Source organism: Spinacia oleracea, chromosome 2 (assembly GCF_020520425.1).
Source record: "Spinacia oleracea cultivar Varoflay chromosome 2, BTI_SOV_V1, whole genome shotgun sequence".
Taxonomy (NCBI): domain Eukaryota; kingdom Viridiplantae; phylum Streptophyta; class Magnoliopsida; order Caryophyllales; family Amaranthaceae; genus Spinacia; species Spinacia oleracea.
The window spans coordinates 9,084,912-9,106,347 of record NC_079488.1 but is presented as its reverse complement, the minus strand read 5'-3'; the positions used below and the strand labels follow the sequence as shown (position 1 = coordinate 9,106,347).

Here is a 21,436-nt window from a genome sequence, read left to right as displayed (position 1 = left end):
ACGGCACTCATCCGGTGACGCCGGTAGCATACCAGTCGGTAGGAGCGTTGATTTAATCGGTTCTTTTGGCATCTGAACCCTTCCTGTTGCTTTAATACTCACGTTGAGCAACTTCTTTACCCACAATTGATGCTTAACTTTCCGTCTTCTTCTTTAAATTGACCGACAATATACTGTGGTCAATTTCTTTACCCACAAATACAATTGATGCTTAACAGCCGGCTATTTGTGTTTGCATAGAAGGTAAAGTCGGCTCTTTGATTTTGCAATGGTTTTTTCATCAACTTCTTCGATATGTTCGAGGAGAAGAACTATGTGCTATGTTAACTTTAGATCTGGAATATGGAAATACCCTCCAGTCAGGTAACGTGTGGTTTTGTGAATTCTAGTGGTAGATTGAATAAGTCAGTTTTGTTTTTAACTTGAGTTTGGCAGTCAACTCTCTTTCTCTACTCCAATCGGATATTCGTGGCACAATGATTTGTTATTGTGCCCCTCCTTCTAGCGCTAATTGTTCCGGTATTGGAATCGGTGGTGTGGTCGGATCTTCGTATCTTGAATGTGGAGGTGATTTCCTGCAAAGTAAACCCCGAACCCGAGGGAGGTTCCCCGGATCGGAGCCTCCGACGCCCAACATTAGTAATATATCATAAAGAGATGGAGTACAGAGAGGAGGGAGTAGAGAGTGTAGAGAAGTTAAGTTTACCTTCCCTCATAAATGAGTATTTATAGGGGTTTGATGGATTATTAGGTCATAGATTGGGCCTTGGCCTTTATTGCACTTTGGGCCCATAACACTAGAATATGATATTCTGGTATAGAATTGGGCCTACGAAAGTATCCCGTACAGTAGGTTTGAAGAGATTTTGTTGAGGAGTATTGCTCGTATTCTACCAAGGTGCTTGTTCTTATAGAGGCTGCGGTGGGATTGCAGTTGCTAGATACCGATTCCCATGTAAGTGAGAGCGGTTATGTGGATTTGGGTATTGTCATACGCAACAAAGACGGTGGGATTATGATTGTTGTTGCTAGAAGGGAGTATGCGACACCACATATTAGAAGGTGCATCTGATTGTACTCCCTCCGTATTTATTTAAGAGATACACTTGGTCGGACACGGGTATTAAGAAGAAGAATTGAATAAATAAAATAATAAAGCGAGTGGAGTTGGGTAGATATTTTAATAAGTAAATAAGTTGGGACCATATCATGTAGGGGTGGTAGGTGGGGTGGGTAAATTAGATAGATTATTTAATTAGATGGTGGGGTTGATAAGTTACTAAAAATGGCAAGTGTATCTCTTAAATAAATACGGCCAGAAAAGGCAAGTGTATCCCTTAAATAAATACGGAAGGAGTATGTAATTCTACATGCAATCAGGTTAATATCATATTTTTTATGTTTTAAAAGTACATTTTTAAAGTTTAAGTACATACCCCGTACATGTTTTTCAGAAAAAATCTTTTTATTTTAATGATTGTGTTGTACTAAAAATATGTTCTTTTAAAGCATGTGTTTTTTGTTTGTAAAATGTATTTTTAAACGGTAAATATGCGCTTTAAAACAATAAAACCTTCTTTTAAAAGGAATACAAATACAAAACGACCCGATTATATGTACAGTTACATACAATTGGGTGTTCTTTCTACCGATTGATGAGACACAATCTGAAATGGCTAGGGATGTCAATGGGGCGGGGCGGATGCGGATGTAGGTCCCTCTATCCCCATCCCCACCTAAAATTTTCATCCCCATCCCCGCCCCATCACCCATGGCGGGTACAAAATTCATCCCCATCCCCGCCCCAACGAGTGTAAGCTAAAATCCATCCCCGCCCCTCCACCCAACTAGGTATCCATCCCCGTCTTATCCCCGCTTCATACCCGCCTAATTTTTCTTATTTAGCAAACGTTTGCCATATATACGGAGTAATTAAAGTTAACTATAGAAAAAAAAATACCTTATGACTAAAGTAACCTATATAATCGAAAAAAATACTCGTCATAACAAAAAAATCCAAACAAAAAACATAAAAATCTCACCTAAATTTATATTATCACCTAAAGATGCAAATAAATCCAAACTCACCCCATCACCCATGGTGGGTATAAAGCGGGGCTAGTGGGGATGGGGCGGGGGCGAGTGGGGATGGGGCGGGGTGGGCGGGGATGGGGCGGGTTCAACACAAAATCCACACCCGTCCCATCACCTATGACGGGTACGAATTTATACCCATCCCCGCCCCATCACCCGCCAAACCTACCTCCATCCCCGCCTACTTGGGGCGGATGCGGAGCGGGTCTCCCGCGAAACCCGCCCCACTGACATCCCTAGAAATGACTGAAGCTTTTAGCTGTCCGATTTGGTATACAAAGGGCCAAGCGACTTGGGTTTGAAAATGTATGAATTGAAAATGATGCAAACAATGTGGTCAAGGCAACGTTAGGCTCCTACGATCGTTTCTCTCATGTTCTTTTAATTTATGTGATATTTGACAAAATAGTTTGTTATTGATTTCTTTAAAATCTTGCATATTAGAAGCACGTGTAATGCGGTTGCTTGTGATAATTCAGATTATGGGCTTGTTTGGTAAGTGGCTTTTTGCGGTTTTTTTTATTGGATTTTGGCTTTAGGATTTTTCATGTGGTCAAACAACAAAATATAAATGTTTGGTAAATTGGCTTTTACCTGGGCTAAAAAGTATGTTTTTTCCGCCAAAATTCTAAAGCTAGTAAGATCAACTTTTTTTTTTCTATTGGTTATTGGCTTTTCATTTTATTAAGTACGTTTTATGAAGTAGTAGTCAACAACCAATTTTACCAAACACATTTTTAGGAAATCTACAGGCTAACATCCAACATAAAAACATCCAACATAAAAAGCTAACACAAACAGTCAGTCAAACAAGCTAAGTAAAACAACCAACAACCAATTGCCAAACATGGCCTATGTTTGTATTGATTTTATCTCCAAAATATCATTTGGCAAAATTGAATCTATATATACTATACTAAAGCATAATTGTTGTTTCCCTTCAAAATTTACATGTTTTTTAAATTAATTTTTTAAGTTGAATTGTACAATATATTCTTCTTGGTAATAATAAAGATTATAAATATTTATTGTATGTAAATTACGAAGTGGCCGTATTATTTTTATTGTTTCATTAAATCTAAAAGCAATATCTGGTTGCATTAGAAATCAAAATTCTATAGACCCAATTCGATATCGTTTTTTATTTTATGTTTTTTAAAAAACTGAAACAAAAATATGTAAGTTAAAAAAATAATTTATATTTTATGTCAGTCTTTAAAAATAATACACGGGAGCTAACTAATTTAATTTAATAAAACGTTGCATTCTCTTTCCCTAAAAAATAATAAAATATTGAAGTTCGTAAATAAATAAAAATAACAATTTCGTCTTAATATTACGTAATAAAGATCCAAGCTTCCTCCATACTCTAAAGTCGGTTTTCATTTCTCCAACATCACCCGCCATTTCAAAACCCTAACCTGCAACGTTCGTCTTTCTTCAATTTCCTCTCAAATTTCCCCAATTCTCTGTTCCATTTTCTCCAGAAATTTCATATCATTTATCATTCACCTAATTAATTCTTAGAAAACTTCCTTCATATCAACAATTCTTCTAATTCATCTGAAAATTTGCAGATTTTTTTTGTTAAAACACTAAATCAAAATCGTCAGAAAATGCCGATAAATCTGACGCGAAATTCGCTTGCAGCTATAATGGACGGCGATATCAATTCCAAACCTCTGGTTCAGGTTCTGGACATCAGGCTCATTAGTTCAAACCAGGAACGGTACCGTTTGATGTTATCCGACGCCGTTTCGACTCATCAAGCGATGATTGCTGTTCAGCTTAACGACCGCGTTAATTCCGGCCAAGTTCGTAAAGGCTCAGTTATTCAATTGCTTGAGTATATTTGTAGTGCTGTTAAAGATCGCAAGTAATATTCTGATTTATCGTATTAATTTTCTGTTTTAAGTCCCTTTTTTTGTTGTTTCAAATTCGAAATCGTGACTGCATTGTGATTAGAAGGTGAAATTCTGCTTGATGATGATGTGATAGTTGTTCAAATTTCACTGGTTGTTTTATTAGTATTATAGAACTCAAAAAGGCATTACAATTATGATTTCGGCTACATTTGGAGTATCTAATAGTAGAATTCAAACTTGTTAAGTGGTAATATCCAAACTTGTGTGATGTTCAAACATATCAAATGTGATGTTTGCGGCAGAATAATGTAAATAAGTGATTGTGGTTTGTTGGTTTGAAGTTGATTGTTGGAGAAGAGTGAGAAACCGTTGTAAGAGATAGAATGCGCTAAGGTGCGAAATGGAGTTTTTGAGACATTGGTAACATTCAGTTTAGGAGTTCGACTTGAGTCATGTTTAAATAGATGATATCCTTCTAATGTAGAGAATAGAAGAAAGAAACCTAGAGGGAGGGGTAGAGGTGGGAGAAGTGTGTTATGTGCAAGTGACTTCGATAATTCTTGTGATTAGTATGGACAGTAGTATCTAATGACGCAAGATGTTTTTGGAGGAGAAATACACAGTTCAATAATGTCCCCTTAACTCTCTAGCTTCATGGCCTTCATCTTGGAACTCCAGTTCAGGTGATGTATGGGGCATTTTGCAATTTGTAGGAGATATTTTGCAGATTTTCCTTAGTCCCACTGAGAATGTCAATGTAGGTTTTGGAAATGAAATTTAAGGAAATGCATAAACTCCATAAGGACCATAACTATCCTTGTGTTTATGGGTAGTTATGAATATATTGGGGTGAGTTTGTGTATATAGGGAATAAGAGTCATTTTAGCAATCTATACATACTCTTAATGTTGTACGAATTGTCGACTTCCGTGATAGAATGCGCTGAGATGGAGTTTTTGTGACATTTGTGACATTGAGTTTTGGAGTTTGACTTGAATCATGTTTAAATAGATGATATCTCTCTAATGGAGAGAATAGAAAAAAGAAAGCCAGAGGAAAGGGTGTGGGGGTGGGGTGGAGGAAGTGTTTTATAAATGTATGTGCAAGTGACTTCGATGATTCTTGCGAATTGCGATAAGTATGGACAGTAATATCTACGGACACAAGATGTTTGTGGGGGAGAAACACACGGTTCAATAATGTCCCCTTAACTGGAGTATAACTCTAGCTTCATGGCCTTCATCTTGGAACTCCAGTTTAGGTGATGTATGAGGCATATTGCAATTTGTAGGATATATTTTGCAGATTTTCCTTAGTCCCACTGAGAATGACAATGCAGGTTTTGGAAATGAAATTTAAGGAAATGCATAAACTCACCATCCTTTTGTTTTACGGTAGTTATGAATATACTGGGGTGAGTTTGTGTATATAGGGAATGTGAGTCATTTTAGCAATCTATACATACTCTTAATGTTGTATGTATTGTCGAACTCTGTGATACTTCTTGGCAGGTCTGAAGAAAGTAGTGGCATTCTTTTCATTGCTAATGGCTTATGTAGCTAGTTTGTCAAAAGAACGCAAAATGATTAAAATTTGAACACTTAACTGAAATATTTATTCACTGTTTACGATACTTGTGCATGCTTCACATTGTGCGAGGACTTAAATTGGGTCAAATTTTTTGCAGGATTATCGTCATCCTCAATATGGAAATTATTATGCCTGATTGTGAGATTATAGGGAATCCAGTGATGACCACTGGAGCCGACTCTTCTGTTGGATATGCATTGCCTAATAATAATCCTTCTAATCCTGTTAGAGGAAGCAATACACGAATGGCAGCACCAAGTAACAGTTACAACACACAGAATTTCAGACCCACTATTCAGCCTGCATACCAGCCACCCCCTAGTTACAAAAATCATGGTCCTGTTGTGAAGAATGAGGCACCAGCACGTATACTTCCAATTGCTGCATTAAATCCTTATCAGGGTCGTTGGGCTATTAAAGCAAGAGTCACAGCTAAAGGTGATCTTCGCCGTTATAACAACGCTAAAGGTGACGGGAAGGTGTTTTCCTTTGATCTCCTTGATTCAGATGGTGGTGAGATTCGTGTTACATGCTTTAATGCTGTTGTTGACCGCTTTTATGATGTTATAGAGATTGGAAAGGTTTATATGATCTCAAAGGGTTCCCTAAAACCTGCTCAGAAAAACTTTAATCATTTGAAGAATGAGTGGGAAATTTTTCTGGAAGCAACTTCTACTGTTGATCTTTGCCCAGATGAAGATGTTTCAATACCCAAACAACAGTTTAGCTTCCGACCTATCAGCGAAATTGAGACTGTTGAAAACAATTCCATTTTAGACATCATCGGTGTTGTAATATCGGTCAATCCTTCCGTCCCCATAATGAGGAAGAACGGGATGGAAACACAAAGAAGAAATATAAATTTGAAAGATATGTCAGGAAGAAGCATAGAGCTGACCCTTTGGGGAGATATCTGCAACCGAGAAGGTCAAGAGGTGCAAGAATTAGTTGATTCCGGGTACTTTCCTGTCTTAGCTGTGAAGGCTGCAAAGGTCAATGATTTCAGTGGGAAATCCGTGGGTACAATTTCTTCAACCCAGCTCTTTATTAACCCTGATATTCCCGAAGCTCACAGTTTGGCTGAGTGGTTTCATCAGGGAGGAAAGGATTGTGCTTCCCAGTCAATCTCAAGAGATGTTATGCCTCTTGGAGGAAAGAATGATGTGCGCAAAACTATTTCCCAGATCAAGGATGAAGGTCTTGGGAGATCAGAAAAACCAGACTGGGTTACAGTTAAGGCCACTTTATCATTCATCAAAACAGATAACTTTTGTTACACAGCGTGCCCGTTGATGATTGGTGATAGACAATGCAATAAGAAAGTCACAAGATCGGGAAATTCAAGATGGGTTTGTGATCGGTGTAACCAAGAATTCGAGGAGTGTGATTACCGCTACTTGCTCCAAGCACAGATTCAGGATCATTCAGGTGTGGCATGGGTAACTGCTTTCCAAGAAACTGGGGAAGAGATCTTGGGTTGCCCTGCGAAAGAGTTGTACGCTTTGAAATCTGAAGAGCAAGATGATGATAGGTTTGCTGAGGCTATTCGTAGTAAGATCTTTGTTCCGTTCCTTTTCAAGCTTAAGATAAAAGAAGAAACCTATGGTGAAGAGCAGCGAGTAAAAACAACAGTAGTGAGAGCAGATCGACTGGATTATGCAGCAGAAAGCAGGTATCTGCTTGATACAATGACAAAGCTCCGTCGACGATGAGTGTCAACTATCAAGGTTTATGGTAAGTGTTCCAAATTTATCAGCATTTAGAATTAAAACAGGCACACTAGTGTTATACTTACTAGTTACTACAGACATTTGTATTCATGCTTCTTAATGTTGTTGGTATGATGCGATTCTGCTAGTCTGCTATTACCTAGTTTTTCTGTTGACTATGAGCATCTTTTTTGAAAAGATTATTTTACCACTGTCTTCTCCCCTGAAAACATTCTCAACAACCTGTAATGTTTTCTTGACCTGTACTAGGGAAAATTGGAAAACCCTTATTTTTCTGTGGCATGATAACTAGGGTGTAGTTCGAGCCGAAATAACCTTGAGCCAACCTTGGCTTAGTCTGATAATTGTCAGTTCAGCTTATCTCTGCTCTTTTGCTGCATGGTTAGCTTGAAGCTTCACTTGACTATCCTAAGACGGTGTTTTTGAAACTTAAATTTAGGCTGCGTTTGTTTTGACGGTAAACACTTTCCCGGAAAATAATTTTACCATTTTCATTTGTTTTTGTTAGGAGGGGAAAACAATTTTCCTAGAGGTGGAAAACAACTTTCTCCAGGGAAAATCAACTTTCCTTTTTAAAAATAAGGAATGCCACATTTTCCTCTTTAATCCCGTACATTTATTTTTCTCTCCTCCTACCCATCTCTCATATCCACTTTTATATTCTTTTTCTTTTATAACTTTTCTTGTAAGGAAACAAGTAAAGCAAAATTCTTTTCCCTTGATGTTTTACGTTGAAAATAGTTTTCCATGGAAAATCATTTTCCTTTGAAATAAACGGAGCTTTATACTAATATATATTTATTGATAGAAATATTACATTTGCTGTGTCCAAACTCCAATATCTAAATTTAAACAAATCTTGGCAAAGAAATAAAACTCAGTCAAATCTTGACAAATTCCCATTTAACAAGTTGATGTATATGTAACATGAACTTCCTGAGGCAGAAGATGATACCTAATTCCCAACTCCTCAAAGGCTTTTTTTAATTCCAGAACAAGATCAGATGTTCTGCTGTTTTTCTCTGTAATGTTCTGGAAGTTAATAGTGTGGGTCACATAAAGAGTCATCTTAATCTTGTTCATGTCCACAATGTCTTTCATCTGCACACTGTGACATGGTCTCCAATGTTGTGGTTTACTTTCTATATACCTGCCAAGAAAAGTATGTTGAAATTAGCACTCAGCCTCAAAAGCAAAAGAAACATGGAGAAAGAAGAACAAATTACAGATTTAAGAAGACGTTGGAAAGACCTGTCAAAAAGCGACCCGACTTGAAACCCGCAACCAATACGAAAAAAACTGGGTTTTGAACTAGATTTTGTGACCTGTAATCCGATTTTATCCGAATCCGAACAACTTAAAAAGTAATTGGTCAACCAAACCCGCTTTTGATCCGACCGATAATTGTTTTATTTATAGTAATAAATGAGATTATGAGAACTTTAAGCACAATAAACACGTTGTTGCTATTGTTGGGTATAGTATGATTTTATTTTGAATTCTACGCCATTTTATGGTTGAATATGATTAAATATAAACTTGTGTATGTTTTTTTTTTAATTTGTGCCATGTTTTTTATATTTATTACCCAAATTAATGAAAATATAATACGTGTTTTAAAGTCTCTCAACCCGTTAGGTCGACGTGAACCCGAAAGTTCTAGGTCTTGGAAAAGTATTTGTAAATCTGAACCCAAAAGTGACCGAATCGAATAAAGCCCGATAATGAAAGTAATTTTTATAACCGACTGACCCGTGACAGGTCTAACGTTAAGAGTGTTTTTATCACTTTCCTGCGCAAAAGAGCAGACAAACTTACGATTTAATCCTGTCCTTTAGAGCAGCGATGGCCTCTACCGTAGTGGAGAAGTTAATTGCGAACTCCACCGAGTCGTTCATTTCTGGGCTCCGGTAGAAGTTGCTGATAGGTTTGGTTGCCAAAACAGAATTTGGATAGGAAATCTTTTCATTGTCATATCTCAGGAACAATGTGGTCAAGATGTTCATCTCTTCAACGGTCATCTGTCAGAAAAACTTCAACTGATTAACACAAATGAAAGTAAACCTCAACCTAAGCTTCAGAATGCAGTCACGATTAAACTTGGTTATTGGACGGGTTGGGTTAGGCTCAATGCGGGTCAATAGTGGTTGGATAATGAAAGATTCCTTTTTAGCGGGTCAATAGTGGACCGGTAGTGGTTATTGGGCAGAGTAGCCCGATGAACATAGATCAAGTTAATAGGATTTTTATTGGACATAACTCTTATTAGACATGATTAGTAGTCCATGACTTTTATTGGACAAGGTCAAACTTATAGCATAACGATTTTGAAAACTAAAATAGTTACTCCCTCCGTCCGGAGTACTCGAAACGGTTTAACTTTTTGTACTATTCACATAATTCACTTTGACCCTATCTTATTTCAAGTATATGAACACAAATGTTGGTATGTAATATATTGTTGGCTTCATCTTAATATATATTTTCAAAATATTAATATATTGTTGATATATAATATGTAGTTAAATATATTGGTGGTCAAAGTTGTGCATTGGCAAACGTGTCTAGTCAAAACGTTACGAGGATTCCGGGATGGAGGGAGTATGATGTAAAATATTATGTTGACAGCTTTATTGAACTACCTTATGAAATAACTAGGTCTAATCATTATCATAGATTCATGTTTTAAGCATTTTTAAAGTTACCTGAACACCATCAATGACACAACGATCACCCACATCGAATGGATGCATGACAAATACGAATATGATTGCCTCAAACACAGTCTTGACTGAATTGCCAAACATAAACGCTGCAAGCAAGAGCTGAGTCGTAACAAAGATGAGTATTTTGGTGCTCAAGAATCCCATTATTAGATTCCACACAATAACATTAACAATCAAAACCACCCCTGAAGCTAAGATATTCAACTTGTCCACTGCTGTTTTAGTATCATCCAATGAATGAGCAAGTGACTTGCGCTCCAAGTAAGCATTAACCTGCAACCAGAAATTATTATGTAGTGTATAAGGTTATGTCTGAATTACACAACTTTACGGTTTCTTACAGCTGACGATGTCAATGGGGAGGGAGGATGCGGATTGCAGGTCCTTACATCCCTAACCCCACCCCGATAACCCATGGCGAGTTTAAAATTCATCCTCATTTCCGCCCCAACGGGGACAAACTGAAACCCATCATCGCCCCCACCACCCGCCCATCTCATCCCGCTCCATACCCATGCTAATACCCTCCTAGTTTTTCTTTAAAAAATATTGGACAACTAAAAATTAACATTTAATGGACAAAAAATATGAGGAAGTATTTTCCCATCTCAGAGATATTTTTACAAAAACATATCAGACCAAAAAAGTTCGAATATGATATTCATAAGTTTAAAAATGGTACTCGGAATTTCAAAAATGGTACTCATAAGATCAAAAATGGTACTCAAAAGTTCAAAAATGGTGTTCATTTCTCAAATATTGTAATTAAAAATTTCAAAATAATGGTGAAATTAACGCGTAACTCTCGGATATGTGTTTGAAAACACATCTATGAGATGGACCTCTCCGCCCTCCAAAAAGTACATGCCATAAGGAAGAATCTAAAAAAACAATGAAATAAATTTAAAAGTCTCACCTAAATTCATGTTATCACATACAAACAACTCCAGACACATCAAAAAATTGTAACTTTTGATATATTTAAACAATTTAAATTCACGTAGGAAATGATACTCGGGTTGGGTTGACGTTTTGTAGCGGAGCTAGAGGGGATGAGGCCGATCCAACACAAAATTCACACCCGCTCCATGATCCATGACGGATCCGATTTTTATACCGTTCTTCACTCAATCACCTGCCAAACCTCCCCCATCCCCGCCTACGTAGGACAATTGCAGGACGGGTCTCTCATGAAACCCACCCCACTGACATCCCTCCCTATTTACAACAGAGTTTTTATTGAACAAAACCAAACAAAAATACTGTCAGATTCAGAATCTTACCACCCATTTCTCTAAGGCCAACTCCTTGATCTTTCCAGTTTCAGTAAATCCGTCAACTAAAGGAATTACTTTGTTTATTTCATCCATCTTCATGAAACGCAAGAGATCTTCCTCTTCAATATACCTAGTTCCACAAAAATGGTAACAAAAATCAAATTACCTTACAATTATACATAAAGACACAAGATAAGAGAATTGCCAATCTTACTCATAACCAGGTTTAGCAACATTCTTGAAGATTTTTACTGCAGCAACTTTTGCTTGCCATTCAGTCTTGATCTCTTTGTTTTGCTCAACTATGTTGTCATCTTCACCAAATTCAATTCTATCTGAAATAATAGACAACTTTGTTTTCCTTACAACATTGATCAATCCTTTCATGGTCCATGCAGAAACATTTTCTTGGTTTGTAACTCGAAGTTTTTTCACATTAATAACTTCTTCTTTTAACCCTTTATCTAAACTCAACTGACTAACATTTCTTGACCCAGAAAGAATTTGAAGCACGTATTGATCATATAATGAATCTTGAATCCGATCAAAGAACCTCTTGACATGGAAACATAGAGCTAAACTTTCAATCAGTAAAGTCTTCAGTATCCAAATTACAACCCCGAATATACACCCAGTTATAGCCATTGTAATACAATGTAATACTTCTTTGGCTTTCCTTGATCTGTTGTTGCTCCCGCGAACAACCAACAAAATCCACGCAAGAAGAACAAAACTAAACCAAAGGAAAACTCGTACACTTTTCTTCAGCCCGTTAACAAAATAAGGAGCTTTCTTTGTGAAGTGTAGTTTTCGTTCCACCAAGTAAACAAGAATGTTGATGAACCATTTTGTGACCAATCTACCACAAAGTATTACTGTAAAAAGAACACAACACTTCCAAAGCTCTAAATTCCATAATGTGGTATCTTGCAAATTGTAGTCAATTAAGCTAGTGATGAATAAACCCATCAAACTAATCAATACACTAATCTCCACCAAAACAAAAAAATTCAATTTCTTACGAAAAGGCAGATGATCTGGTTGAAGATGATCAATGGATCTGTAAACATCCTCATCATTTTCTTCATCCTTTTGTTGTGTATGGAAAGTGTTTGAACTCACCATATCATAACTAGGATATGGTGGCTCAAAAAACCTGGATTTGGATTTAGAGAAAGCTGAACTAGCCATAGCAGCGCGTCTTCTGGAAAGTTCATTTAAAAAAAAATAGGGTGGTGTTTGAGGAGTTGACATGATGGGGTTTATCATTGTAAATTCAGAAGGAATTTCAGTACTTTTTTCAAGTGCTACTTCATTAAGAATTGATAATACAACATCATGGGTAACTCTTTCCTTCATAGGAATAACAGATGAAGATCCCACCAGAAGCAGGATTAGCTTGTACACAGCCTTATTCCTGCAAAAACAGGAAGCCGTTTAGCAGAAATTAAAACTACTATGATAATAATAATAACAATCCATAATTCTGTGTAAATATTGGTTGTTAGAACTTGAGGAGTTTGAGATGTACATAACCTTACTCCTACTTGCTCGAACCTAGTAAATAAGTTGTTCAGAAATGACATATTGACATGTAACGGCCTGTTTGGTAACTGGTTATAACTGGTGTCAATGGGAATGAATTTGTATGTAATTTGCAAAAAAAGTTAATATCCAATTATCCATTTCCATGGTAATGCTAGTTCAATCAAAATTTATTTATTTTTCTTCATAAATTTTCATTACCATCCTTACTATTTGGGGAATGGTATTGGGTGAGAATGTAAATTTTTTGATAACTGGTCATAAATGGTATCGTGGAGTTCGAGATGTACACAATCTATAATCTCTGACTTTAGCATTGGAGGGGTATCCTCGAGCCATCCCCAAGGGTAGCTAACGTTTCTATATGTGCAGATCACTATAAAGAATTAAGGATAGAGAATATAAGACAATTAGCGTACCTCTCCAACCGTTTCTATTCCATAAAGGAACAACAACCTTAGTCCTACTAGCTCGAACTTAGTAAGCTAGCTGTTTGGAAAGGAATTCAAAGGCCAGTCACCAAAAATCTAATTCCTAATGATATGATATAGACATGATCAACATTATCCCGGCCCGGCCCGAAATTTGTCGGGTTTAGGCAGATTTAGGCCCGATTTCTGGCTGGGCCCGACCCCGGAAATTTTAAAAATTTGACAGGTTTGGTAAACGTAAAAACTACATTTTTTGTTATAATTTGGCCCGTTCAGAAAATGGCCCGAAAAGGCCGATATTTTAGGCCCAAAATAGCGGGTATAGGCATGGAAAAACCGGCCGGAATTTCGGCCCGGCCCGCCTTTTGATCAGGTCTAATATGATATCAATATCAGACACTAAAACAGTTTAGAAGAGTTTACAGAATCAGGTTCTTTTCTATTACTTCATGTGGTTTACCAGAAACATCTGATATAAGCAACTCTCATCTAAATATTTTGCAGGATATGTTCATAAAAGATAAATAGATAATTATAAAAAAAAAGGCAAGGACAATGGACAATGGACAATGGACAATGATTAGTAGTTAAGCATAGCAGAGAAATGTCTGACCTCAGAAATTCTGGATTCCCAGTTTCAGTTCCAAACTTCGAACGAACATTTTCTGGGGATTGAATTGCAAGTTACAACTTGGGTAAATATAATCCTGGGTAGCAACTATTTGCATTGACCAAACAAGTCTACAAGTTTTTGTAATTTTTAATGGTGTGTTCAGTAGTACGAGTAGCAGGTAAGAGGGAAATTGCAGCTTAAATTAGGATTTTTTGTATTTACTACCTTATAAATACACCACTTTTGTATTTACTACCTTATGAAATTTTTATTTTAAATTACTACCTTAAAGTTCTAGATTTTTTGTATTTACTACCACTTTACAGTTTTCTCATTTTAAAATTGAGATATCTCTTTCGTTTCTTAATCATTTTGAGTGATTCAAAACCCATTCTTCTCATTTATGTTTAAGGATTCCATAAGGATCTTGCTTTTAACATTTTATAAAAGAAAAAACTAATTAAATTTCATTTGTAAATTTTTAAATATGTAATGAATTATCAAACGAATTGTTTTGAAATGTTATTCACAATGAAATCCCTATAGAAAAAGAAAAATAATGAACTTTGAATCACTTTAAACGATTAAGAAACGGAAGAGATATCTTATTTTTAAAATGAGAAAACTGCAAAATGGTAGTAAATAAAAATAATTTGGAAGTTTAAGGTAGTAATTTAAAATAAAAACTTCATAAGGTAGTAAATACAAAAGTGGTGTATTTTTAAGGTAGTAAATACCAAAATATCCCTTAAATTACGAAATTATATAATAAACTCATCAACATATGTGGTATGACTTAAAGAGTTTGGAATTTCTTCTTCTACTACTACATATTTTATTTCAATTTGCACCAAAAAAAAACATATTTTAGTTCAATGGCACTGTTTTTAAGCTCGTTTATGAAAGATTTTCGACTAAAGTATTTATGAAAGACAACTTTGTATTAATAAATACAAAATAACAACACAATATACACAAGCAGTGTATTAACATTTTTTTTTTTTGGTAATTTCAAGTAAAATTACAACATTGCTGCAGCCTGCAGGGCAATAGGGCATGCAGCTAAGTTACACAATCCTTATCTTAGATGAAGATGATTCAATCACACAACCAATAATACGGGAAGGCTAGCGGTAAGACGAACCATTGACACACATTCGACCAATTAATCCAACGTTTATTTGAAGAAGAACGGAGAACTTGATAAAATTGCATGTAGTCGTTCCTGTACAAGATTACACTGATCATATACGTGTGTGTCCGCTATGCCTTTCAGGAGACCTATGCAAGAAGAATAATTCAACCAGCTAGACAAAGCAGCATGCATAAACAAATATATACTTGAAAGTTGAAACCTCTCCCTCTCATTCCTTCATTTATGGTTTATGATTTTTCAAAGCTTAGAAAGCTTTTTCCTATTTCATCTTCTCACATAGCCACATGTATATTCTTCTTCTAATTAACTTTTATTGTTTTTCCCAACTACTCCCTATTTTAACATAAAAAAGCTCCAATTTTATATAAAACCAACTCATTCTAATCACAAAAATTAAGTTCGACACGAACTTGATTGCTACTTAATCCACAATTCTAACGGAAAAATTAAGTAAAAGAACGACAATAAAAATTAACTAAAACCCCCTAAATCTCAACCAGGTCCGGCCATAAACATGTCCAACATGAGACATAGAACAAGGCCTAATATTTGAAGGGGACTCAAAATGCAATAAGAAAAATGGTAGTTGTATAAGAATTAAAAAAAAAAGGGGGAAATTCTCAATGGTAACCCTATAGTATTGCACATTCTCAATTGTAGCATGAAAAAATACTTATTATCATTGGTAGCCTTTTATTCTTTATTTTTCTATACCATGACATTTTTTTTTTTTTTTTTGTTGAATATGTTAATTAATTAACCATGGTTATTTTATAAAAGTATTAAAATTCATATAAATTTCTAAAAAAAAATAAAAATCATCCAAAAGTCTGATAGTTAGCTTTACAACAACTTTTCCGTAAGACCGCCTTACAGACGCGCGTAGAAAAGACCTGGTGTGAAACCACGTGCGCGTGGCCTTACGCGCGATATAAGTTGAAGAAATTTCTCTCTCCTCTCATTTTCTGCAAACGCTCTCCTCTCATCCTTCTCTCTACCACACAAAATCCTAACCTCTCTGCAACCCCAAACCTAACCCCTCTTTCCCCGCTCTCTCTCTCCTCCAACACTCTCGCTGTCCCCTCCAAAACCATAGCCACCTTCATTCTCTCTTCTCCTCTCGCCGCCGTTGCAAGATGCGAGACCTTGGATTCCGACTGTCTCCGCCGACCATGGATGCGCGACCATGCATTCCGTTTGAGGTTTTTAGATTTTTCAGTTTTTTTCCTTCGATTTTGTTGAATTTACGTTTTAGATTTTTGAAACTCGGCAATCTCCCTCCTTAACCTCGGCGGTATGCAAAGCTATGATCCTTGATTTAGGTTTTTGAAACTCTGCTCTCTCTCGCTGCCGGTGATGCCCGTCTCTCTTCCTTTTGTAGATCGAAGAATGTGGTCGTCACCTCCTCGTCGCCGCCCCTCCTGAACCCTAGCAACCTTTATTCTCGAAGAAGTGAAGGAGGCGATCCGGATCTCCACCGGTATCGACGTTTTTCAACACCGTCAAGAAAGGCGATTGAAGCTGCAAGGCCATTGAAGTTTTAGTGTGTAATCAGGGGGTTTCAACACCACATGTCTCATTGTCTTATTATTGCGTTGATCCCGTAGTTTTGTTTTATTTAGTTAAAAATTGTATTGGTTTAGTTATAATTTTGTTTTATTTAGTTAAAAATTGTATTGATTTAGTTATAGACTTATAGTTTTGTTTTATTTAGTTAAAAATTGTATTAATTAGTTATAGTTTTGTTTTATTTAGTTAATTTTTTTTATTGATTTAGTTATAGTTTAGCTAAAAATTGTATTGATTTTGTTATAGTTTAACATGCTCTCCTGTCAAAGGATGCAAGTCTATATAACCCGAATTCATTACTCATGTCAAATTTTGGAGGTTGCAGTTATTTTTGGCAAATTTTCTGATCATTTTGTGTTGAAATAACCTGAATTCAATACTTATGGCTAATTTTAGAATCGTTTTTTTTTGTTTTTTGGCAAAAATATCGGATCCATTTGTGTTGAAATAAACCCGAATTCAGTACTTATGTTGAATTTTTGAGTAGTATGCGTTTTTTGGCAATTTTTTCTGATGAATTTGGTTGTTTCGGTAGTTTGCTTAGCTTTTGTTTATTTACTAAATTATTCAACAACACAAGTTACAATTACAAGGCAAATAGTTGAGGTTTTATATGAATTAGTTGAGGGGTTTTTTTCTTTGGTACTAACTAAACTAGAGTAAAACATAACTAAAGTAATAAAATCATAACTAATTGAATAACAAAATGGGTAAGGTATAAAGAAAAATAGTTATGAATTTTAAACAAAATTATTATTAACTAAAACTCATATATCTTAACAAATTAGTCTCATTGTTTAACTATTTGGTTTCATTGCTTAACAAATTGGTTATATTGCTTAACTAATAGGTTCAATAGCTTAACTAGTTGATTCCAGTGCTTAACTACTTGATTCAATTGGTTAACTAATTGAATTTCAGGCTTAACTAATTGAATTCCAAGCTTAACTAATTGGTTTCATTGCGTAACTAATTGGTTCCATTGCGTAACTAATTGATTCCGTAGCTTAACTAAGTGATTTTATTGTTTAACTAATTGTCTGCATTGCTTAACTAATTGAATTTCAAGCTTCACTAGTTTATTCCACTGCGACTAATTGAATTTCAGACTTAACTAATTGAATTTCAAGCTTAACTAATTGATTTAATTGCTTAACTAATATTCCAGTGCTTAACTAATTGATTTCATTGCCTAACTAATCAATTACATTGCTTAACTAATCAATTCCATTGCTTAACTAATTGAATTTCAGGCTTAACTAAAACACGACAATTCTTAACTAAACGTAAGAAAATCTTAACTAAAACTTCCAAAATCTAAACTAATTAGTTGCAATGCTTAACTAATTGATTTCAATGCTTAACTAATTGGTTCATTGCTTAACTAATTGGTTTCATTGAATAACTAATTAGTTTCGTCGCTTAACTAATTGAAACTCAAACTTAACTAATTATTTCTAGTGGTTAACTTAATTAAATCCAGTGCATAACTAATTGCTTCCAGTGTTCACTAATTGGTTTCAATGCTTCACTAATTAGTTGCACGATTTAACTAATATGTTATATTACTTAACTAATTTATTATATTGCTTAACTAATTGGTTCTAAAGCTTAACTTATTAGTTTCATTTTTAACTAATTAATTCAATTGCTTAACTAATTATTTTCAATGCTTAATTTTGAATCTTAACTAAAACTCTGAAATTCGTTATCTAAAACTAAAAAATACATAACTAAAACTCAAAGAATCTTAACTAAAACCAAGAAAATCGTAACTTAAACTGAAAAAATCATAACTAAAACTCGGAAAAATCATAACTAAAGCCCTGAATGAAAACTAAAAAATACGTAACTAAAACTCAAAAACCCTTAACTAAAACCAAAAAAATCGTGACTAAAACTTAAAAATTCATAACTAAAACATAGAAAATCATTCCAGCAATTCCAATAAGAAGGCCATTATTTCAGAAGTATAACTAAAACTAAAACATAATTATTCTTAACTAAATACAAAAAAAGTGTAACTAAAACATTACAATTCTTAACTAAAACTAAAACTAAAACGAAAACCACTAGCGAAGCCATATATCAACCGCTTGTGCCGCATAACCAACAGCTATGTTCCTTTGCATCGCCGCAGGCGCATCGCCAAAATCACAGCCACCAAGATCGAGTCAAAAAACACCAACTCCTCCACTACCATCGCCATCGACTACTCCGCCTTGACCTCCGCTCATCTCCGACGACGAAGCCTCGCCTATGCATACGAAACCACAAAATCAAATTAAATAATCAAACACAAAATCGAAACCAAAATCAAATTAAATCAAACACAAAATCGAAACCAAAATCAAATCGCAAAAATATTCACATTAGAAAGCAGAATAAACTACTAAAATTGAAGTAGCAAAACCATATAAAAAACCTAAACCTTAGATCTGAACAACCTCCTTCGCAGCCACCAGTAGGGATTAGCGTAGCCACCGCAAGACTGGGAGTGTTCCTTTGATCTCCATATGTTCCGCGGCGGTGGTGATGGAGATGCAAACTTGAATACGCAGAAACGAGGCTCATCCGCGCTCCACGATCCCCCTGTCGATGGTCGTTCGCTCACCAATATGCGGCTATAGCCGCGGTCTTCCGTCTGGAGGCCGACTTCTCCTCCATCACCACAACCTCCACCTCTTCTTTTGTTACAAGGCATCAACAATTAGGGTTTTGAAAATCAAAATTGTGAAAATTGAAGATTTTCAGAGGTTAGAGAAAAGAGAGAATCAAATGAAGGAGGGAGATGGCAGTATTACCTCAATAAGCCCCCACCGCTGTCTTTTCCGTCGTCTTCTTCGTCATCTACGGCGGGGATTTCGACGGGAGAGATAGGCGGCAGTTTCGAGGAGAGAGAGGGGAAGAGATTTTGAGGAGAGAGATGCAGAGGAAATTATTTAGGAGAGAGAAATGAATTAGGTGTAGAAAATGAAAATAAAATTGTTAATATTGTATACATATTTTCCAGAAATTTGCTGATGTCATGTACACGTTAGCAATTCGTGTGGCAGTTTAGGTGACAACAAGGCGGTCTTTCCTGTAAGACCGTCTTTTACAAAAGTTGTATTAGCTTTAAGCCTTTAACACAAATCCAAGCATGAACTATCCACTTGAAAATCAAACGAAATTAATCAAAGAAAACGTCAATCAAACCCCAAACTTCTAGGTCAAAACCCAACATGAATTATTTAAACAAAAAACCTATATTATATTTTTTGAAAAAAAAAATTCCAACAGAAAACAGATTATTTAAAATACGAATTGAAGAACAGAAATTTGAAAGCACGAGGTAAGCCAAATAAGGTGAAAAGAACAACTCCAACATCCAACGATCTCCATTACATGTCCAAGACCATCAAATCTCTAATCACTCTTTCTCTTTTCATTACTTACACCAAATTTCACCCTGTTAGAGTTAGGATTGAGTTTTATCGGATTCAATTAATTGAATCCGACCATAAATCTTCAAATTTGGAGCTTCCATGGTGAAACGATGGTCGACAGGGAACCTATTTGTCCAATTATAGCAGCAAGGTGAAAGAATTAGATTTTGTAATTAGCTTCTTCGGGTGTCGGAGATAGAAATGCCATTATCGAAATCTTTGGTGGCAGTAGGGAAAATTTTGAACGTCAGCGGCAAACGCGAAAGTTGTAGTGATGATGAATTGGGTATAATTGAAAAAGTGGTGCAAGATAAAGAAAAGTGTATAGGAGGGGGAGTGTGAAATGAGGATACAAAAGCAACGTGTATGTCGGTGAACAAACCACCATTGACCATCTCGAAGAAGAAATGTGCAATCAAATGACAGCTCTTCACAAAAGGCCATAATTTTGTAATATTTTCTATTGAAAACTATATTGAACTGGATTAATATTTTCTGAATTGAGTCGTATATAATTTGGATTTTATTTTTTGATTAAGTTTGGGTTGATAAGGTAAATTCTAATTACCCATAGTTAACCATGGTTATGTAAACTAAGAAATTTATTATGAAAATCTTCTTTAATGCTATTATCGACAATAAAAATAATATAGGACTATCAATGATAATAAATATTTTTTCATTCTACCATTGAGAATGTGTAATAATATAGGCTACCATTGAGAATTTCCCAAAAAAAAATCCATGTGAATGGATTGCAAATGCCCTTTCTAATCTCACATTTACTGTCAAATGACCAACTCAACCAAAAGCTTAAGCTAATGGTTGAAGTCCCAAGATTAGTTTTATACTCTATCACGCCCCCTCACATGAAAGCCCTTTGGGCTTGAAGTGTGGATGCAACATAGGCCTCCTCATACGTAGCGCAAAATATTCCACTTTTAAAGGAGGGGTGGATGAGATTCGAACCCGTGACCTTTGCGTCACGTTGGCTCTGATACCATGTCATAAGATCAACTCAACCAAAAGTTTAAGCTGATGGTTGAAGCCCCATGATAAGTTTTATACTCTATCATGCCCCCTCACATGAAAGCCCTTTGGGCTTTAAGCGTAGGCCTCCTCATACCTAGCGCGAAATATTCCACTTTGGAAGGAGGGGTGGTTGAGATTTGAACCCGTGACTTTTGCTTCACGTTGACTCTGATACCATGTCATAAGGACCAACTCAACCAAAAGTTTAAGCTGGGACCTTACTGTACTGTATTCTGGGCCAACTGAACGGGATCCATGTGAGGGGGAGTGATAAAAGAAACTCTGACCCATTAAAAATCACATGTGACCCATATTGAAAAGGGACCTCACACGTGAGGGGAAGTGTTAAGATCTGACCCATGAAACATCACGTGTGAGAG

General features: G+C 35.8%; 2 protein-coding genes and 1 long non-coding RNA gene across 4 annotated transcripts; 1 reads left to right on the top strand and 2 right to left on the bottom strand.

Moving 5' to 3' along the window:
* Positions 1–3,439: 3,439 nt before the first annotated feature.
* On the top strand, positions 3,440–16,632 carry LOC110793013 (replication protein A 70 kDa DNA-binding subunit A). 2 transcript variants are annotated; one of them, XM_056836472.1, is made up of 3 exons: positions 3,461–3,970; positions 5,647–7,283; positions 16,409–16,632. In XM_056836472.1, the coding sequence occupies exons 1-2, from the start codon at positions 3,711–3,713 to the stop codon at positions 7,259–7,261; spliced, it is 1,875 nt and encodes a 624-aa protein (XP_056692450.1). In that variant the 5' UTR covers positions 3,461–3,710; the 3' UTR covers positions 7,262–7,283; positions 16,409–16,632. The 2 variants fall into 2 exon arrangements, with proteins under 2 accessions (XP_021853529.1, XP_056692450.1); XM_021997837.2 differs by lacking the exon at positions 16,409–16,632 and having other exon boundaries at positions 3,440–3,970; positions 5,647–7,437.
* Positions 8,183–14,082, bottom strand: LOC110793011 (mechanosensitive ion channel protein 10-like). The gene is made up of 6 exons (XM_056835643.1): positions 13,872–14,082; positions 11,497–12,699; positions 11,289–11,412; positions 9,985–10,278; positions 9,098–9,300; positions 8,183–8,429 (listed from the first exon to the last, which is right to left on the bottom strand). Exons 2-6 carry the CDS (start codon positions 12,639–12,641, stop codon positions 8,183–8,185), a joined length of 2,013 nt encoding a protein of 670 aa, XP_056691621.1. The 5' UTR covers positions 12,642–12,699; positions 13,872–14,082.
* Positions 16,633–18,427: 1,795 nt separating the features above from the next.
* LOC130466767 (uncharacterized) lies at positions 18,428–20,446 on the bottom strand. The gene is made up of 3 exons (XR_008926920.1): positions 19,401–20,446; positions 19,028–19,283; positions 18,428–18,853 (listed from the first exon to the last, which is right to left on the bottom strand). It is a non-coding gene; the product is annotated as an uncharacterized lncRNA (long non-coding RNA).
* Between the last annotated feature and the right edge of the window lie 990 nt (positions 20,447–21,436).

What these genes read in the sequence shown, in the direction of transcription:
- LOC110793013 (XM_056836472.1), top strand. Translation starts at nt 3,711, where the DNA reads ATGCCGATAAATCTGACGCGAAATTCGCTTGCAGCTATAATGGACGGC. An exon ending in AGTGCTGTTAAAGATCGCAA is followed by an intron (nt 3,971 to 5,646) that starts GTAATATTCTGA and finishes AATTTTTTGCAG; the next exon opens with GATTATCGTCATCCTCAATA.
- LOC110793011 (XM_056835643.1), bottom strand. Translation starts at nt 12,641, where the DNA reads ATGAAGGAAAGAGTTACCCATGATGTTGTATTATCAATTCTTAATGAA. An exon ending in GTGTCATTGATGGTGTTCAG is followed by an intron (nt 9,301 to 9,984) that starts GTAACTTTAAAA and finishes TTTTTCTGACAG; the next exon opens with ATGACCGTTGAAGAGATGAA. An exon ending in CTAAAGGACAGGATTAAATC is followed by an intron (nt 8,430 to 9,097) that starts GTAAGTTTGTCT and finishes TTTTCTTGGCAG; the next exon opens with GTATATAGAAAGTAAACCAC.